The 20,110-nt window shown below is 47.1% G+C and overlaps 1 protein-coding gene across 2 annotated transcripts in view; it reads left to right on the top strand.

The window, feature by feature from the left end:
- Positions 1-3,620: 3,620 nt before the first annotated feature.
- SLC6A11 (solute carrier family 6 member 11) overlaps positions 3,621-20,110 on the top strand; it is a 121,899-nt gene continuing 105,409 nt past the window's right edge. Inside the window, exons 1-4 of one of the 2 annotated variants that reach the window (XR_004485908.2) lie at positions 3,621-4,258; positions 7,178-7,312; positions 7,428-7,568; positions 11,071-11,161. Coding sequence is in view for 1 of the 2 variants with exons in the window: in XM_004274837.3 (XP_004274885.2) it covers positions 3,679-4,258; positions 7,178-7,312; positions 7,428-7,568; positions 11,071-11,161 (947 nt within the window). In the remaining variant the exon portion in view is untranslated. The remainder of the gene's footprint in view (positions 4,259-7,177; positions 7,313-7,427; positions 7,569-11,070; positions 11,162-20,110) is intronic. The other variant, XM_004274837.3, reaches the window with a different exon arrangement.

Below are 20,110 nucleotides of genomic sequence, written 5' to 3'. Positions count from 1 at the left end.
CAGGACCCCCAAACCCCTCCTCATCCAGGTCACTGCTCCTGTCCCTTCAGGCTGCAGCTCACCTGTCACTTGCTCCCTGACCTCCTTGACGAGGTCCAACCTCTCAGTTACAAGGTCTGTCAGCACCACAGACCTCTCCTCCGTGGTACATAGCACCAACTTCCCAGTCATTGCCATGACTACTTGACTAGCAGCTGTCTCCTCCCAGAACAGTGGGTGGTACACTGGCTGAGTGGGGTGGAGCTGATTGGTAGTGTCTGTAGCATCGGCAGATTCCTGTGGTGTAAATACAACCACCACACCACGACAGAGTTCAAGCTACCAACAACTGTGGCTTGCAAAATCCCTGAAAACTTCATCATCAGCTTTCACCAGGCCGTCTGAGCGGGTTCCAGCATCCCACTGGGGCAGGCCTTGTGCCTGTCCCCTCGTGACCAATACCGTGTCTGAAAAACAACTGAAGAGCCATAGGTATTTGGTGAATGAATGACTGAGCAATCCTGAAGTTTAAACAGGCCTTCAGGACAGCAACTGCTGTTTCTAGAAGACAGAAGACTTTGCATGCTTGGCCCAAGAAGAATAGGGAGTCATGACATTTCTGTTCTCTAAAGACTATTTCTATATTTATTTAACAGAATGTCTGTATCAGGCACAAATCCAAGTACTTTGCAAACGCTAACCCATTCAACCCTCGTAGCAATTAAAAGGCAGATACTATTAGCACCCTCATCTTACAGATAAGGAAACTGAGGCTGAGAGTAGTTTGCCAAGGTGGCGGAGCTGGGCTTTGAACCCAGGAAGTATGACTGCAGAGCCCACGTTCCTAACCACTACGCGATGCTGCATCAGGACCAGCTCCGGAAATGAGACTTGGCTCATATCCCCATCTGTGCTCCAACCTAAGCACATCTACCCCATGGACATGGTGTGTGCTCGTCAGGTCACTGAACCTAAACAAAGAAATAACCAAATAGAAAAGGTCCAGAGTTGAGGCTGTGAGATGATAAGGGAGATGTGGTCTCTTTTGGATAAAGACAGAGAAAAAGATGAAGCCTTTTCAAGAGCCATGAAATAATCATGGGGATGGACTTTAAATATTTATTTACTAAATTCTAACAGGAGAACACTGACCTGGTTAACTTTCATAAAGGGAAATGTTAAAACTTGACAGGTGAGTTTGAGACATTAGTATTTGTACAACGCTCTCTGCATATGGTCTTGCTTCATCTTTAAGATCACCATGGGAGATGACGAGAATCAGGCTCATTTTACGAACTGAGGACACCAAAGCTCAGAGGCGAGGGGATGCACCCGAGGCCACAGAGCTCGTCAGCAGAACTGAGCTGGGGTCCCCCTGTGCTGCTGGTTCACGTTACTTCCCAAGCAGGCCTTGGAAAATCATAGCTGCTCAGAGGAAGTCAACTCCTGTAGCTAATTATGCTGACCAGCTGTACAAAGTGAAAATGTAATTAGGTTCAAAGGAGGTTTCCACAGATTCTGGGGTATAGCCCAATATTGCAATAATAAAATCCAGGAATATATCTCTAAGTTTTGATGTAGCTGTTCATTTAACAAATGAACTCCTAGGTGCCTATTATGTGCAGGGACCACGAAGATCGAAGATGATCCTGACTGTCTATATATTCTATATGCAGCATTGAGGATCACTGCAAAGAAAATGAAAATACTGATGTGGACCTTTAGCATGGGAGAAGATGGAATTAATTTAGAAGGAAAGTCTGGGACAATCAGATTGTGGTGGTAATTCAAAATGCCAGGGTCAGCGATTTGATTTTATCCTGTAGGAAAAGAAGGCCCGATGAAGACTTCTAAGCAAGGGAATGACATCACCATCACCAACATCACCATCATCACCATCATCATCATGAAGATCACAGTAAAAATAATAAATACTATTCACAGGGCACCTATTGTGCTCAAGGTTTCTATCCTTCACACCCACCCCATGAGGTCAGAATTAATATTCACCCCACTTTACAGAGGAGGAGCCTGAGGCAGAGGTAACACAGCTAATAAGGGGCAGAGCCTGAATCCACCTGAGTTCAGTTCACTCTCACTCTCTGCAGGATCTCTGCTTTTGAATATATGCTGGACAGCACCTGGGAGTGGAGGTTTGGGAGCTGTCAGCATTTAGTTGGATGGCTAACAGCGTGAGAAAGACTCAATTTAAGTGGAAAGAGAGGAAGACTAGAGAAGCAGAGAGAGAAACAGTAACAGAGGCAGGCAGTACCAAGGAAACCAAGCAGGTGTGAAGTTTAAGAGGGAGAGATGGGAATAATGGTGCCGAAAGTTACCTACAGGTCAGGCAGGATGGCGATGGACAAGGAACTGTAGGATTTGCCACTTTAAGAGTGCTTCCAGGGCTTCACAGACAGCATCTTCAGGGGAGTGGCGGGGGTGGGCGCCAGATTGCTGTGGGCTGAGGAATGAGTGGGAGGTGAAGATAGGGCAGGCAGCATGTAAACTCACTCTTTCAAGAAATATGATAGTGAGGGGGAGGGGAGGAAGGAAGCTTGAAAGGGGAAAACGGTGACTGGAAGGGTTTTCTGGGGGGCATGGAGGTGGGGAGAGCAGTTGCTAGCTAGAATGAAGGAGAAGCTGAGGCCACAAGACAAGGAGGCTCTTCCTCAGAGGTTCGGGGGAGCTCCAAGGGATGGATGGAGAGCTCAGTGGGTGGTGTTAGCGACAGTTCATGTGGCTGGGCTTCTTCAGGGCTGTGAAATGAGAGGTGGGTCTGATTATCTCTGTGGCCCCTTGCAGACCTAATCTTCTTTTGCTTTTGTTTTTCCTTCCTCCCTTCCTTCCTCTGGCCTTTTCCTTCTTCTCTCCACAAATATTTAGTAAGCATCTACTATGTACTAGGTCTTGTGCTGGCTTCTGTACCTGTTATAATGAACAAGACAGTGTACATCATCCTTTCAATTGAGTGGAAAGACAGATATTCAACAAGAATATGCACAAATATATTTGTGAGTGACTACACATTGTATAATACTAATAATCGCTAATGTTCATAGAGCACTTCGAAAACACTAAATACTTTATAAGCATTTTCTTATTAACTCACACACACACACAAACTCATAAGAAAAGCACTGTTGGTATTCCTTTTTGCAAATCAGTAAACTGAGGCACAGAGAGGTCAGATGACTTCTTCCCAAGACTGAGTAGACTAAGATAGGTGGAGCATGAGATTCAAATTAGAGTTGCCAGTCTGGACAGACGTGCTTAACTGCCACACTGTCCTGAGTCACTGTGTTTAGAGCAGTGGGTGCCTGGCTGGACAAGATCTGGAGGTGTCCCTTCCCTAGGGGAGCTCACAGTCTGAGCACCGGGAAGAAACCCGGAGTTCATTTACTCCGTTCTTCCTCCAGGTGTGGTCCCTGCCAACAGCATTAGCATCACCTGGGCACATGTTCCAAACGCCAAAGCTCCAGCCCAGCCCCACCCACTGGATCACGATGTGCAGTTTAACAAGATCCGCAGGTGCTTGGTGTGTACGTTAAAGTCGGAGAAGCCTGTTCTACAGCCACTTCTCTTATTAGAGGTGAGAAACTGAGGCCCAGGAGGTTGGAGGTTACAGAGTGGTGGAACTTCAGGGCTTGGTGCCTGGAGCCCAGCCTAGGCCTGAACGGACCCTTCCACTCTTAAGAGGCCATGTGGGTAGGACATGAGAAGGAAGGGGTAGCGCGACAAGCAAAGTGCTCGGCGCGCGCAAAGTGCTCGGCGCGCGCAGTGCGGCGCGCGCAAGGTGCTCACGGGGCTCCCGGGCCCGGCCAAGCCGGGCTGAGGCGACGCGGGCGCCGGGCGGGCCGGGCCGCCGGGCCGCCGCGCGGCGTCCCCGTCCCTGCGCTGGCCCGGCCCGGCCCCTCAGCTCCACCCCCTGCCTCCCCCTCCCGCCTGCTCGCGCCTCCTGAAAAGCCAGCCCGCCCGGGGCGGCGGCGCAGAGCCGGCCCGGCGCACGAGGCAGCCAGCGCGGCCATGACGGCGGAGAAGGCGCTGCCTCTGGGCAACGGGAAGGCTGCCGAGGAGGCGCGGGAGTCCGAGGTGCTGGGTAGCGGCAGCGGCAGCGGGGGCGCGGCGTCCGCCCGCGACCCGCGCGACAAGCGCGACAAGGCAGTCCACGAGCGCGGCCACTGGAATAACAAGGTGGAGTTCGTGCTGAGCGTGGCAGGGGAAATCATCGGGCTGGGCAACGTGTGGCGCTTCCCTTACCTGTGCTACAAGAACGGCGGAGGTGAGGCGACGCGCGGCCCTGAGGAGAATGCGTTGGGGGAAGCCAGCCCTGTGGGGGCGGGGAGCTAGGGGTGAGCGCGAGACCCCTCCCGCGCCTGCGTGTAGGGGGCCCCTCGCGGAGAACGCCGGCCCGGCCCACCTGGCGAGCGAGCTTACCCCTGAGCAAGGCCGCTGTCCCAGTGCGCATGCGCGCCTCGCACCTGCGTGTACCACCTGCTAGCACGCGGGGACTTGTCCGCCAGGTGTGTTCTGTCCCAGCGTGAGGTGCAGACCGAGACGAGGAGCCCTTCATGTTTGGGGCAGGAGACAGACCCTTTGAGCCTCAGCTTTCCTGACTGGAAACCTGCATGAAGGAAAGGGGCTCATAATCTGAGTAGGCTCGGGTTTTGAGCGCTTGTTGAAACGCCAGCCTCCGTACTAAACTTTACTTACACCGTCTCATTTCATCCTACAGTCATCTTTGTAGGTAGTGCTATACCCGTTTTGCAGATGAGGAAACTAAGGGCCAGAGAAGTCACTCACTTAATAAGGGGTAAAGATGGGATTCTGACACCAAAGGCCTGGTTTTAAAGTGGGATTGGATGACAACAGGGAGAACTTTTAGGTGAGGCATTGCTGTTTGATTCCCTGCCTTTCATTTGCTCGTAGGGCCTTTTCTAGGGCCTATTTTCAGGACTGTCTGGTGGGAAAATGGGCAGCAAACAGTTTCTTTTACTGGTCTCAGTCACTCATGACAAATAGCAACAATAATAATTGGATGTTTAGAAGATGCTTAAGGCTTGCAGGGGTCAGGGAAAGGAAGGTGATGAGAGGGGTTGTTTCTAGAGACAACGTGTCCGACTCAGTTTGGTGGAGATGCAGCAGTGAGTCCTCAAATCTCCCAGCCCAAGGAAGGGGCTCCAGGCTTTAGGAGCCCCCGACCTGTCATATCAGCAGGACAGCTGGGAGTTCCGTGGCAGAGGACTCTGTGAAACCTTGAGTGGCACAGTTTCTGCAAGGAGAAGTCTGTGTCTGTGTTTTCCTCCCTCTATTTGCTGTGTCCCTCCAGCAGATCCCCAGACCCCAGTGAAGGTGGCTCACAGGTTGGCAGGGACCACACTGTTAGGCTTCATGGAGCGGGACTTCCTGTGCGGGCAGCTGCAGGGAGAGTGAAAAGGGTACTGCTTGGCCAGGGCCCTTTCTTTGGAGACATTCATCCTGAAGGCACAGCCTGCTCCAAGCCTGCCCTGCACTGGTAATGAAGTGGCCGCCAGTGTTGGTGGCTTGGCAAGGGGGAGAGATGGAGCAGACCCAGAGACCCCGAACGTGCCCTGTGCCCTCATCTGGGAATCCGCCTCTCTTTGCACATTCAGCCTGTGTAAGCTGCCATGTCCGCTTAGATGCCTGTGGAAACCCTTTGGGATAGTCCCAGGCAAGAGCTGTTTTAACATCTTTTTTCTTTTTCTTTTTTAAATACGGGAAATTCTTATGCCAAAACAACAACAAAAAATGCATTCCTAAAATCAGAAAATAGTGTAAGTTGCATTAATTACAAACTCTGCCTCAGATGAAAAAACAGGTTGTAGTGAGTCAAGTTTAAAAATGAGTCATTTTCTTTTTACTCTAATGAGACAAGAGTCTCCGTTGGGTGCACAGATATCCTGGTTTAATTGAGCTAGTTATCCAAAGGATTACTAGCTTTGTGAACAGAGAGGCCACAAGGCTTTCAGAAAGTGTCATCTGTTAGGTTCTAGAGGATTCACAGGTAAATTACAGCATATTCAGGAAACTTCTGTGGCTTGTTTTAATCACTTAGATTTATATTCAGCAAACAGACCCTCTTATCTTCTTTTACACACTTTTTGCCTTTTAATATAGTTGGGGTATCTGCTTATCAACTGTTTACCTTTTTAAAAAAATCTACACAGCTCTACTCATAAATTGCAACAATAGTTTAGTATTTCTTTCCCAAGGTGAAACTTTGTAAAAATAGAAAACTAAGACCTTTTCAAAACCTGGTAAATATTGTCCTATTATCAGGATTGATCAAAATCGTTGCTTTCAATCCTGTGGTTAAAGGGACTCATTTAGCAAAAAGCAATTTCAGTGAAAGCCTTCATTTGTGAGATCAGAAGGTGGGGAATAGCGTGTGTTTTCATGCTTTGTTATTAGACAAGAGAGATAGAATGAGGGATTTGGGAAAATCCCTTTCTTCTTGTAATGGCTCATGTTCACCTCAGTTATTTAATTTGTTTCACAGAAAGGCTCAGGCAGTGGGTATTGTGTTTCAAGATGGGAGCACTAAAGCTTACGGTGGTCTTTTCTCAGATTGACTCAAAGCCAGCCTCTCTGGATGGATTCTTGCTACGAACTGCTTATAACTCAGCTTCATACCTGGGGCTCACGTACAAGGGCCTGTTACTGCTCATTGTATATCTCCTTGAGAATGCCTTTCTTTATGAAGACTTTTTGCAGGTCACTTCCCAAGTAAGAAGAAGAGGTCCCCCTCCCCTGGCCTGTTGAGGTTACTTTAGAATATAAAAGAAGGATGTAGCGTTCAGGGAGGGAATGAATTTGACCTGCGCTGGAGGGTAGAATGCATAAATAAAAGAATCAAGCATATAACACAATTTCTTCTACATTATCATCTTAGCTGCACAACAGTTCTGTGAGATAAGTGGTGCCGATATTAAGTATTAAAGCCCTATTTTACAGTTGAGGAAGTTGAGGCTGGGAGATGTGACATAAACTTGTTCAAGGGAGTAGGCAGCAGAGAGCACAAACCCAGGCTCACATTTTCTGACTCTGGTCCTCATAGCAGGAACTTGAACTCAAGCTCAGAGCACATGAGGTATTGCCTCTGGTAGGTGCTTATTAAAGGGCTGAACGTGAAGTGGTAGAGGCAATTTTAACCTCATTCGCTTACTTTGCATCCTTGCAGGGGCATTCCTGATTCCCTATGTGGTGTTTTTTATATGCTGTGGGATTCCTGTTTTTTTCCTGGAAACAGCTCTGGGACAATTTACGAGTGAAGGTGGCATTACGTGTTGGAGGAAAGTGTGCCCTTTATTTGAAGGTAAGTACTGAGTTAATAACAAAGTAAAAGGGTTCCTGGGTGATGTCAGGTTGTGAAGGGCAGCTTTTAACAAGGCGGAGAGAGACAAATCACTGGCTTTCCTTCGTTCTTTCAGGCATTGGCTATGCAACGCAGGTGATTGAGGCCCATCTAAACGTGTACTACATCATCATCCTGGCGTGGGCCATTTTCTACCTGAGCAACTGCTTCACCACCGAGCTCCCCTGGGCCACCTGTGGGCACAAATGGAACACAGGTATGGCCTCCAGGGAGGGTCTCTCTGATGGTCCTGCTGGGGGACCTGGGATTGGTGGTATGTCATGTCTCTTGCCATGAGTCCAGATTCCAGTGAAAGTGTACCTGTTCTGTACACTCTTCAGCTCTGAACCTGAGCTGAGTACTGGCCCAGGGATTGGCACAGGGAGAAGAACTGTGATGCTCTTTCCTTGCTTTGCCAAATACAGAGACTGGACCCTTCCTGCACAGAGTAGGGATGCAGGGAAGAAGTACTAAACTGAGGTTCGGGGGGTTGGGCTGCAATTGCAGCCCTGCCTCTGAGTGTCAGATTTTCCTCTGTAAAATGAAGGGGTTAGACTAGATCAAGGGTTGCAGACAGGGGGCCTGTCAGCCAGTTAGGCTTTAGATCAGTGACCAGCAAATTTCAAAAATGTATTTGGTTGTCAAAATTGAAAAATCAGAAGGCTTGACATGAAAATCCAGATTTTTCAGCTTCTCTTGAAAAATTAAAAAGATCTGGCCAAACCAGAGCCACATTCCCACATTCTTGGCAGCAGGGGCTGCAGCTGAGAACCGTCTGTTGCCTTTGCTTGAAGCTTCTGTCCTCAAGCTGGCCACAGTCCCCACCCAGCTCACATTGCTCATTTACTCTACCTGTCCTACCCAGGTAGATACTTGAATTCACCACCCTCCTCCTGCCTTGAACGGGTAACTTTTTACATTACTTTGGATTCTAATATACTGTTTACTTTTCAATTTGTCATCCTGTCAGGATTGAATCTTACAATCTAGGGAAGGCAAATACTTCTCAACCCCTGTCTTTGGAGGCTGTGCTCAGTGCAGACATCACTAGTCGATTGTAGAATGCTTTCCTTTTGAGTCTAGTCTTGGCCTCAGAACTCTGCTCAGTAGTCTAGGCAGCCACCACCTTTTGACTGGAATCAACACACATGCTTTAACCTGTTTGCCATTTGTGTTGTAACCTGTGGTTAGGTTGTCAATGGAAGTGGCCAGTCATCCTGAAAGCTGAGACACAGTAAGACTGGGTAGGATGTTGGTCACCAGCAGAAGGAACAGTGGGCATTAGACCAAGAAAACGCTGTGAGCTAGCTTCTATCCCTGCATGACTTTGCCTTGCTTCCCCCACCCACCACATTTTGTGGGGTCTTGTTTATCAAACTAAAATTCAAGGACATGTTCTTGGAGGGCTGTGAGTCCTCCCTGATAATTTAATTGTGCATCTTTATTTTGAGGATATTCTAAAAATATGTGCATGTTCTGGATCATCTGCACAGCCATCTTATAAATGAGGACGGTTGGGGGATCTCAGTGCCTGACTTTGTCCGTGTTTACAATTTAAGATGCATTCTTGGTGAACAGGATGATGGTGGCCAAGGGAAAAAGAGCAGAGAGATTTAATTCATAAATGGTCATTGATGCTAAGTCCAGCCAAGAATGCAACAAACTGTAGGAACAAAGGTTTTGCAAATTTGTGACCGGAGAAAAATGGTGGTAGAATTGAATCTCAAATAGTGCATGGAAAAATACGCAAGCTTGGGCTTCCCTGGGGGCGCAGTGGTTGAGGGTCCACCTGCCGATGCAGGAGACACGGGTTCGTGCCCTGGTCTGGGAAGATCCCACATGCCGCGGAGCAGCTGGGCCCATGAGCCATGGCCGCTGAGCCTGTGCGTCTGAAGCCTGTGCTCCGCAACGGGAGAGGCCACAACAGTGAGAGGCCCGCGTACCGCAAAAAGAAAAAAAATACGCAAGCTTAATTCCATAGACCCTGCCTCCTACCTGTCAGTTCTGTTTTTCTGTTGGGAAATCGATTTAATGTCACAAGATGGCATTATCATACACATCTGTTTTATGCTATCAATTTGAATTGTGTTGGTTCCATAGTATAGTTGGCATTTAACTTGTAAGTTCTGGTTTTATAGGTGTTTGAATACTATAATCACAGACTTTATAATTCATTACTTATTTGTAAAAGATTAAATGTCATTTTAATAAAAAATACCATGTCAACCTTGGGTGTCTGAGACATTTTTTTGCTCTAGAAAAAAATATTTGAGAAACAGTGTTTTAGAGAATCTGATCAAAGCTAAGGGCTCCTCTCCAGAAAAAGGCACAAGTGTACATTCAGGCATTTTGCCTATAATATTAGGTTCCCAGACTTCTCTTAGGACTGTCTGTGGACCCCACAGACCATCTCCTTTCCTAATATGGTTAGCACTTGCCCAGAGAAGTGGGAAGGGGGCAGACACTTGGGGAACTTTTCCCCAGTGGGCTGCAAAGCTTTCTTCCACTGATTGCATTCCCTTTTCTCTGAGGGCGCGTGAACACTTGTGTGAAACATCACATATAGGAAGGCTTCCTGTTCTGGAGATTATAGATGGAGTTGGAGGGCTCGTGCACACATGAGGAGAGCGAAGGGCCAGAGTGAGGCTGAACACGGGCTCCGTGCTGGCCACTGTGCTGGGTGCATGGGCTTTGAAGCGCATGGGTGCAGGAGGCCCTGTCCTCTGGGAGCTCACAGTCTGGTGACTGAGGTAGCTCCGTGAACAGGGAGGTGCAGGAAGGAAACCCAGATCCCATGGTGGCAGACAGAACCAGGCAATAACCATGGCAAAGGAGGTGGAGCCTTGGTTGGAGTTGATTCCGTTTTCTTCCCCTAACTGGCTGGTGACTTGTGAGGGGGGAATGGGTGTGGGTGGGGTCCCTTGACTACTTCTGAACCCTGATTCCTCCTCTTCAGAATAAAGGGCATGGAGAAGGAGGTTCCTTGGAGGACCTTTAAATTCTAACTTTCTTAGAATTCAGGAGATAGAGATCACGGAAGGCTTCTTGGAGGAGAGGTTAACGGGCTGACCTGGGCCTTAGAGGATGAACACTCAGATGTTTTTAACTTGAGATTCAAATCTCTCTTGGTCATCAAGTTTCATGAAATGAGAAGAGATATTCAATAAGTCCTTTCCTGGATTGAGGGAATGATGAAGGAATTAGGGATTCTTTACACATTTGGATGTTATTTCATCCAGTCATCAGGTCTTTATGAGGCAGCTGCGACATTAGCCTCTTCTTCCATGAAGAAAAACTGAGTCTCACCTGCATTACTGGCCCAGGGACACCATGGCTGACGCCCCCCTTTGGCCCCTTGTTCCTGCCGGGGCCACTGAGCAGAACAGGTAAATGCTCTGGACAGGCCTTAGGCAGGGAAGTGGAAAAGCTGAAAGATTCAAGCACCAGGCCAGAGGGGGGAATCGGAAAGGCCATATTGGTGGGAGCAGGAGAGGGGAGACACCCTGCCCCCAGACTTCTCCTCCTGTTTGAATCGAGCCAAGCCTCCCTCTTAAACTGCTTGTAAGTGATTGATTTTCCCCACAGTGCTCTCTGAGCCATGTTTACCCGGAGCGGCTGGGTGAAGCCGCTTGGTTGCTCCATCGGCCCTGAAGGTTTTCCAAGCTCCAGCCCTCACGGAGGGTAATTTTCCTGTGTTTGTTGTCTTGTTTCCACTGTAGAGAACTGCGTGGAGTTCCAGAAACTGAACGCAACCAACCACAGCCATGTGTCCCTACAGAATGCCACCTCTCCCGTCATGGAGTTTTGGGAGTAAGTGGAAACATCTTGTCTCCTTTGGCCCCGGGGGGGGGGCTCTGTCCTGGTGCTGCTCCGTTAACGTTGCCCCCACCCTTGGAAAAAGCCTGACCCTACCTCCAGCCTTGTACTTCCTGGCTTCTATGGGCATCTGGCTGCTTTGGAAGCCAGAATGGAGATCTTGAGAGGTTTCCCAAAGGGGCAGCTGAGAGAAATGCTTTCTTGTTCTTTGATGACATGTCAGCATGCCTATTTACTTACTGGGACAAGAAGTGCTTGGTAAAATGATGGGCAGTTTAAAAATTCATTTTTTAACAAAAGATAAGATTTGGCACGTTTACAATAAACTAAGTCAAGAATATATTTAGCCTTGAAAGCAGACGTCTCCGGGGGGGCAGGTTAGCTTTCTCTCAGTAGCAGCAATGTCATGCGGAAAGGAAGTACATCAACATTAACGGGTACAGGTTGTGAAGAGGCAGGTTTTCAACGTACTTAGGAAGAGCTTTAGCCTCACAGAGTTGTCTGCAAGTACTTCCGGAGGTTGTAAGCCCTTGTTCCTGGAAGAGTTTGACCAGTGTAGGCCTGCTGATGGTTGTTGGGAAGGTGCCTGAATCCACAGACGTTATAGGCAGTAGTTGTGTGGGTGGGCATTTTCCCAGAGACGGGCATTTTTCATCAGTATTCCAAAGAGGTCTGTGGCCCTGGAGTTACGAGAGCTGCCACGTACGGTTGTATAAGTTGTTCACTGCACACCCCTAGAGGGCATGATTTACATTGTGAATGTGCAGAATTGTGCAGTGCCCCAGGAATTGAAGAGCAGTTTCCTCTGTGGGTTGAAGGGTGGCTAAAGGCTTTCTGAGGCTTTTTAATCTGGAAAGGTCTGGCTTCATTGAAGACCCTCCCCTACTTTAATGATAGTGTAGAGGGACAGTGGTTTTAGGAGTGATTTTTATTCTATTCCCAGATACCATTCTTCTCCTTCCCTCTCTAGAGGTCATTATGCTGAATTTAGATTTATCATTCTATAAAATGAATGTAAAGAACATGAGTTTATAATTATAAATATAACTTATTTATATAAATATTAATATAAATAAAATACTTCCCTCTGTACATACATGTGCCTATATACATATATATTCATATTATGTATATCTCCCAAATAATAGCTAAGTCTTCCTTGAATGTTTTAAAATTTTATATTAATGGTATCCATTACTCCCTCTTTCTTATAGCTTTGTTTCTTTGCTCAATATTGGTTTTGAGATGGTCTCCATATTGATACATGTAGCTTCGGTTCATTCATTCTGTTCCTGCTGTATAGTATTTCCATATATAAAGAGTCTACATTGTGTTTACCTGGCTCCTCTTGATGGGCATTTAGACTGTCTCGCATTTCCCAGTATGATTAAGCTGAGTGAATGTCTTGTTTGTGCTTCTCTGTACAAATCAAGTTTTCTAGGCCATACACCTAACAGTGGAATTACTGGGAGGTAGGGTTCATGCACTGTCATTTTTATCAGATTATGTCAAATTGCTTTTTAAAGGAATTGTTCTAATTTACTCTCCAAATAAGAGTAGAATGAGAATTTCTACTTCTCCCCATTCTAGACCTAGGCACTTGTTCTGGTCAGAGTTTTTAAGTTCTGCCAGTGTAATGGATATGAAATTGTATCCCACTGTTTTAAATTTGCATTTCTCTAATTACTTTATGAGGTTGAACATCTTTTCATGGTTTTTTTGCTCCATTTGGGTTTCCTCATCCATTAACTTTCTGCTCATATCCTTTTCTCTTTTCTCATAGGTAGGAGTTCTTGATACATTGTAGGTATTAGTACCCATGCTGCAAATAGCTTTTCTTAGTGTGTGGCTTTTCTTTCTTGTTTATGTATGGCATAAATTGTATTGAATTCAAATTTGCCAATAGTTTTCTATTTGGTTTGCACACTTGGTGTCTTATTTAAGATATAGTTCCCTACCCCAAAGTTGTAAAAAAAATGTTTTTCTGGGTTTTCTTTTTTTGGGGGGTGGTGTTCTTTTAAGAGTTTTAAAGTTTTGTTTTTTCACATTCAGGAATATAATCTACCTGGAATTTTCTTTTTGCATATGGTACAAGGTAGGAATCCAGCCACATGTATATATGTATTTGCTGAATTGTTCATCCTATCCCTACTGATTTGTAATGTCATGTTCCATATAAAGTTTTCCTACAAGCACATGTCTGTTTAGGGGCTCTCTGTTCTGCTCATCTCTTTTGCTAACTGTGTGTCAATACTATACCTATAGTTTAATTTTAAGCCTTGACCTCATAAGGCAAGTCCATCACTTTGCTCTTTCCAAAATTGTTCTGGTCTTCCAAATGAATTTTAGAATCAGCTTGTCGAGTTAAAAAACAATAATAACAGAACAACTCTGTGGGGATTTTGGTTGGGAGAATATTGAACTTACAGGTTAATTTGAGGAAAACTGACATCTTTGTGATTCAGCCTGTCTGTCCATGAACATGGTATAGCCCTCCATTTATTTAGGTCTTTTTTTTTTTTTTTTTTTGCCGTACGCGGGCCTCTCACTGCTGTGACCTCTCCCATTGCGGAGCACAGGCCCTGGACGTGCAGGCTCAGCGGCCATGGCTCACGGGCCCAGCCACTCCGTGGCATGTGGGATCCTCCCGGACCGGGGCACGAACCCGTGTCCCCTGCATTGGCAGGCGGACTCTCAACCACTGCACCACCAGGGAAGCTCCTATTTAGGTCTTTTAAAATGCCTGATGAAGTAGTGCTGCCTGATGTGGTTGTCAGAGAAGCAGCATTAGAATCACCTGGTTAGAAATGCAAACTCTAGCTCTCTCCAGACCTACTGAGTCTTAGTCCCAATAGAGCATCCATATGACATTATGCTAGAGCAGAGGCTGCTCTTGGGGGGTGGGAGGAGGTGCTGTGTGACCTTTTCCAGCCTCACTGGGCTATGGTTTTCCAGTGGAATGTTTAGGACCTGCACATTTGAGTGTCTGCAAAACATGGTCTCTGTGCTCCCTTAGGGAACACAACCTCAAATCCTACACTGGATAAGTTCTCTGTGTAACTTATGTTGCTTTGTACCATTCATTTCCTTTGTAACATGTATGGAAAACCTCGATTAAATTATTATTTGTGCAATACGTTCGATTATTGTGTGAATTCCCCAGGAGGCAGTCATGAAGCAGTACCTTTTCTGGTTTTGCTCACTACTGCCGGTCTATGGAAGGCCCCCAGTGAATATTTACAGAATGTACAGGTACATGGGAGGAAGGTGGCAGGCAATATTTTCTAGAAAATACTACATGAGGAGAGTCAAAGTGGGCTCTGGCAAGAACTCATCCTGTCCCTAAGCTCCCCAGAACAGCACTGATGGCTTTGAGGATCCCTTTGTCATATCCATGTCACCCACTCATTTGGACACCAAGTGGTGGGAGGGGCAGCGAGTCTGTGTCCTCACTTGTAACTGGGCCTTTTTGTCTGCTACTTGGTTATTCAAAATGAAAGTCAATGTGAGAATGAACCCATCGTTCTAGTTTTCTACTCTGATTGCATTTGTATCATCTATGCAATGTTGAATTCTGCATCCTAAAAGTACTCAAATGCTGGTGTGACGCTCCTTCCTTCGTAAGGTGTTTTTAATCAGACAGCTCTCATTCATCTTCTCCTCAGAGCTGAACTTGGAATGTAGAGACTCTGTGAGATGTTTGTAGCATCCTATGAAAAGCTATTTGGAGCCACATAAATTTGAGAAGGGCTGAAAGCCATGCCCTTCAGTAAGAATATCCATTACCTTTGATTAACTCAAATTCCCAAACATATTTTCCCGTGCAATCATTTGGACTCTTTCCCCTCATCCCCCACCCATCCCCCACCCCGGAACGCTAGCATTCCACTAAATACAGCCTGGCAAACGCTCTGCTAGGAGAAAGTTCTTCCTTGAATTCAGTCATAGTTTGGCTTCTGGGGCTTTGGATAGAACGTGCCTAATTCCTTTCCCATGTGACAGCCCTTCAAGTATTGGATCAAGTGTCCTTAAAAATGTTTCTTTCCTAGTTCTCTTTGCTGTTTCCTTGTGTGGCTGGTTCCCATCTATAGTGTGCTCTTACTGTCTCGCTCTCACTGCCTCTAACTCCAGGGACCTTCTTCAGGGCCACGTTGCTTGGTCAGAATGGACTGCCTCAGTTGTGTGCTTGTTCATTCATTCAACAAACGTCTGAGCTCCTGGTGCATGTAAGGACACTTGGCGTAATTGGCAGTGGTGGGAATGTAAGACGCCGTTCTAGCCCTCTAGAAGCGGAGGAGAGACAAGCCTGTAGATTCCCATAAAGTCAGTTACAAGGTGCTGTTTCCCTCCGCAGGGCTGCCCATGGCTTTACCCTGACCTTGGGCATCTGGCATCTTGAAAGTTCATTTTCCTTTTCAGGGAATAATTCATGTTACTGGCTTAGCCAGGGAGAACAGCTCAGGCTCTGGGTCAGTCCTGGGTTCTGGCTCAGGCAGGGGGCCTGTGGGGCAGGGGCGGCTTGTCTTCCTCATGTCAGATTTCAAAATCAGGCCACCCTGGTTTCCCTTAGTAACTCATTATGCATCTGGCACCCATGAGTTTATCTCAATATGTTTGCGGTTTTACATGTTGAGCCTGTGTCCTCTGGAGGGATTGAGTGCTATAAGAGTGTAACCAGCATTGTAGCATCAGATGGGCTTTGGTCTATTTTCACTTCCCTTTCTCAGTCGTCTCATCCCTCTCGCCCAGGGTTTTGCAAGCAACTGCATTCTCGCCATGTATACAGTTGAAATCGCTTTTGTGTGGCATCCATTCAGCACACATTTGTTGAGAGCATATTGTGTGCTGAGCCTGCATTAAGCTCTAAGGGTATTCAGTTCTCTATCTTTATTCAGAAGGATGCAGTCTTGTCTTTCTGGTTTATCTTTCCTGGAGGAGGTTTTAAAAAATTGTTTATTTCTAAATCATGTGGCCACTTGAACTGATTTTAATTTGGACACAAAATTTGGGCTCCAAGTTGCTGAAGTGAAACTCTTAATTCTTGCTGTGGGCCCGGGGCCGCCCCTGCTTCCTTCGTCTTCCCCTCTGCCCTCCTCCGCACCGGCCTTCTTTCTGTCTTTCGTATGTCCTGGGCTTGTCCTAGGCTCAGTGTCCAGCTTTTGCATAGAAGAGTCCCTTTGCTTAGAAGTTTCCTCACCAAGTCCTTGGGTGTCTGGCTCGTTCTTATCATTGAGTCTTAATTCACGTGTCATTTGGGAAGCCCTCCCTGCCCATCCTGTTGCTTCCACTTATCAGCTGAATCGGCACCCCGGTCCCTCTCAACCCCATCTGTCTGTTTTATTGTCTGCATAGGACTTATCTGAAGTCCTTGTGTCTTTTTTACTAGTTTATTCTCTCTCTCCCTCCATTAGGCTATAAGCCCTATGCCAGCAAGGACTGTCCTGTTTTGTTCCCTGTTGTCCTGCCAGCACATTCTAAGTGCTCACAAAATATTTATTCAAACACATGGATGGAAGATTGAATGAATGAATGAATGTTTTTTAACCTCGTGGAGTTGTGTCCTCTTACTTTGCTTTTGCCCTGTCTGTTGAAGAGTATAAGTTCCCAGGTTCAGAAACGTAATTCATCTCTTAGATCAGGTCCCTTTTATAGAACTCCTAGTATTATCCAGTCTTGATCATTAAAGATATTTGTATATAAAATCAGCTATGAGGGCATTTGTTTTCATAAATAGTGGATGTCTTACACCGAGTAATGGGAAGCAGTGATTTACGGAACCACAAGAGTTCTGACTGAGGTTCCTTTTACATCCTGATGGATGAAGTAAAGGAAGGGAAGTTGCAGTTAGTTGCTAAGCAGCTACTGTGTACCCTGGCCCTGAGCATGGCCCTCCAGGCCTATCGCTTCATTTAATCCACCCACCCAGGGGATACATGGTACAGCATCACTGAATAGATTCCCATCTCACTCAGGGGATTCTGAGGCAGGGAGAGGTTAAGGGACTTATCCAAAGTGCCTCTCTTGTCTAGCAAGAGCTGGAGCTGGGCTGAGAGCCGGCCCTCTCTGATCCCACCTGCATCCCTCCACGCTTCCGTACATGCTCCTCCCGCCCGTGTCTGAAATGCCATCAGCTTCCTGTTTTATCACGGGGCAGAATCCGACTGGTGTGTCCCTTCTATCTGCAGCCCTGTGGCCCTAGGTTCTTGAAGAGAGAGTTTTGCTGTAGATGGAGATGTATAATTGGTGGAGGGAGGGAGGAACGAATGAGGAATGACTTGTCTCCAGCGCCCAGCACAAACAAAACACAAAACACCTGTTGGCTTTTGTCTTGTTGGATTTCAAGAGGTACCTTTAGGAAATGACTTGAATGTTGCTTTTAACAGAATACTGTGGTTTCCAGCTGAGCCAGGCCTTGAGTGTGAGGCAAGCGGACTCTGATCTACTGTGATGAGAGAGAGAAATTGATGCTGGCCTCCTGGAGTATGTTGTGGCCCTGCAGCTGGTGGCACAAGAGGTTCATGAATGACTTGAATTCAGGCTCAGGCAGAGAGTAACTCAGAAGGGGTTGTTTCCAAATTTTAGCGTGTTATCTCGATTCCTTATTACTTCTAATAAAACCAGGAGAAAGTGTTTGAAACTCTCCAGATTTACACACACATACACACAGACACACACACACACATACACACTCTGCTCCATGCTTTCCCTGGAAGACCTCTAAGATGAGGAAGAAGCACCAGAGCTGGGACCTGGCTCTCCCACTCACTCCTGGGGGCCCTGGGCAGGTGATTCTGAACCTCACTTTCCTCCCTGGCAAATGGGTGCACCTCACCACCCTTCCAGGTGCAGTCAGCATAGAGTGATGGAAGCAGGGGGGCAGTGACCAGTCGACGGTGGCTCCGCTCACCCCTGCATCTTGCCCTTTCTCAGCCTGTCCCCACTCTCCCACCCAACAGCTCAGGTGGATGAGGTGTCATTCAAAACACAGAGGCCTCCTGGTGGGATACCCTGGACCTGGGGGCAGATGCCCGCTCCTGCTCTGGATTTCTCGTCCAGGGCTTTTCCTGATGTCACGTGTGCCTCTCCTGCCCACAGTCCCTCCGTCGCAGACAGTGGCTCTCTGCCAGCCTTAACACAGAGTGTCCTGGAGGGGCCGACCCCGCCAGGTGTCAGACCCTCCCTGAGCTTTTGGCCACTCATAACGCAGAGCTGCTGTACCAGGGGAACCCGGGGGTCTGGGAAGGCTGTGCTGAGTCCTGGTAAGGAGGAGAAGGGCAGGAACCCGAGGGCGCTGGGATTCCAGCCACGGAGCAGTGAGGCCCTTTCCGTGGCGTGGGATCCCTACTTATAGACACCTCTCCTTACTGCTTCCTATCTTGCTGGATATTACCCTCCAGCCATGCAGGACCAGAACAGGCATTGAACTTGGGGTCAGGAGACTGGTGTGCCAGGCCAGGCTCTGCCACTTTCCAGTCTGTGATCTATGGCAAGGTCCATATCTACTTGGAGCCTCAGTCTGCTCTGGGCAGTGGGTGTAAAACAAGGTAACATACGCGAGACTGCCCAGTGCTCTGTGCCAAAGTGTGTTCTACACGAAGTTAGGAGGTATTGCTCTGGAAAGGCAGAAACGTGATGGGGCACTTCCTTCTTAACAACTTTTTAATAGCTTTGTGGTATAATTTACATGCCATAAACTGCACGCTCTTTAGGTGTGCAAGCAGGTGATTTTCGAGCAAACTTGCCAAGTGTGAAATTGTCACCACAAAATAGGTTTGTACTATTTCCATTTCCCCAGCAAGATCTCTCATGCCATTTGTAGTTAATCTCACTGTCCCTGCCAGGCAGCCATTCACCTGCTATCTGTTTCTGTGGATTTGTGTAGTCTGGACGTTGCATATTCAGTGGAGTCATGCAGTGTGTGGTCTCTGTTACTGTCCTCATGAAACTTAGCATCATGTTTCCAGGGTTCATCCATATTCTAGCATGTGTCACTGCTTTGTTCCTTTTCGTGGCTGAATAATATTCCATTGTATGGATCGACCCCAGTTTGTCTATTGGTTGATGGACATTTGGGTGGTTTTCAGTTTTGGGCTCTTTTTGAATAACCTAGGAGTGGAATGGCTGAGCTTTATGTTTAAATTCTTAACAAACTGCCAGACTTTTCCAGTGTGGCCAGAACATTTTATATTCGTACCAGAAATATGTGAGGGTTCCATTTCTCCGTATTCTTGAGGACATTTATCATTGTCTCTCTCTTTTTTTTTTTTTTTTTTTTTTTGCGGTACGTGGGCCTCTCACTGTTGTGGCCTCTCCCGTTGCGGAGCACAGGCTTCGGACGCACAGGCTCAGCGGCCATGGCTCACGGGCCCAGCCGCTCCGCGACATGTGGGATCTTCCCGGACCGGGGCACGAACCCGTGTCCCCCGCATCGGCAGGCGGACTCTCAACCACTGAGCGACTAGGAAAGCCCTGTTGTCTGTCTTTTGGATTACAGCCGTCCTCTTGGGTGCACCCTAGTGGTATCTCATTGTGGTTTTAATTTTCACTTTAATGGGGAATAGTTCTAAATAAGATTGGGAAACATTGGGTTAGACAGAGCTATAGAGGTGTCTTTATTGCAGGACGTCTCAGAGCCTTTAATAGTCTAATGAGCATTGGGACTCTCTAAGGAGGGCTATAATGTGCAGCCATTTCTCAGTGAGGTCCCAGTGTGACCTCAGGGTGTATTAAAGGATTAGTGTTCTTTGGGAAGCATTAGCCTAGGACAGAGGTCAGGAAACTATGGGCCAAATCCCATCTGCTGCCTGTTTTTGTAAATAAAGTTTTATTGGAAGACAGCCATAGTGTTCATTTACATATTGTCTCTGGCTGCTTTCACACTGCAAGGATAGAGTTGAATAGTTGGGACAGAGACCATATGCCTTGCGAAACCTAAATCTGTAC

Source organism: Orcinus orca, chromosome 10 (genome assembly GCF_937001465.1).
Source record: "Orcinus orca chromosome 10, mOrcOrc1.1, whole genome shotgun sequence".
Lineage (NCBI taxonomy): Eukaryota > Metazoa > Chordata > Mammalia > Artiodactyla > Delphinidae > Orcinus > Orcinus orca.
This window is presented reverse-complemented; position numbering and strand designations above follow the sequence as displayed.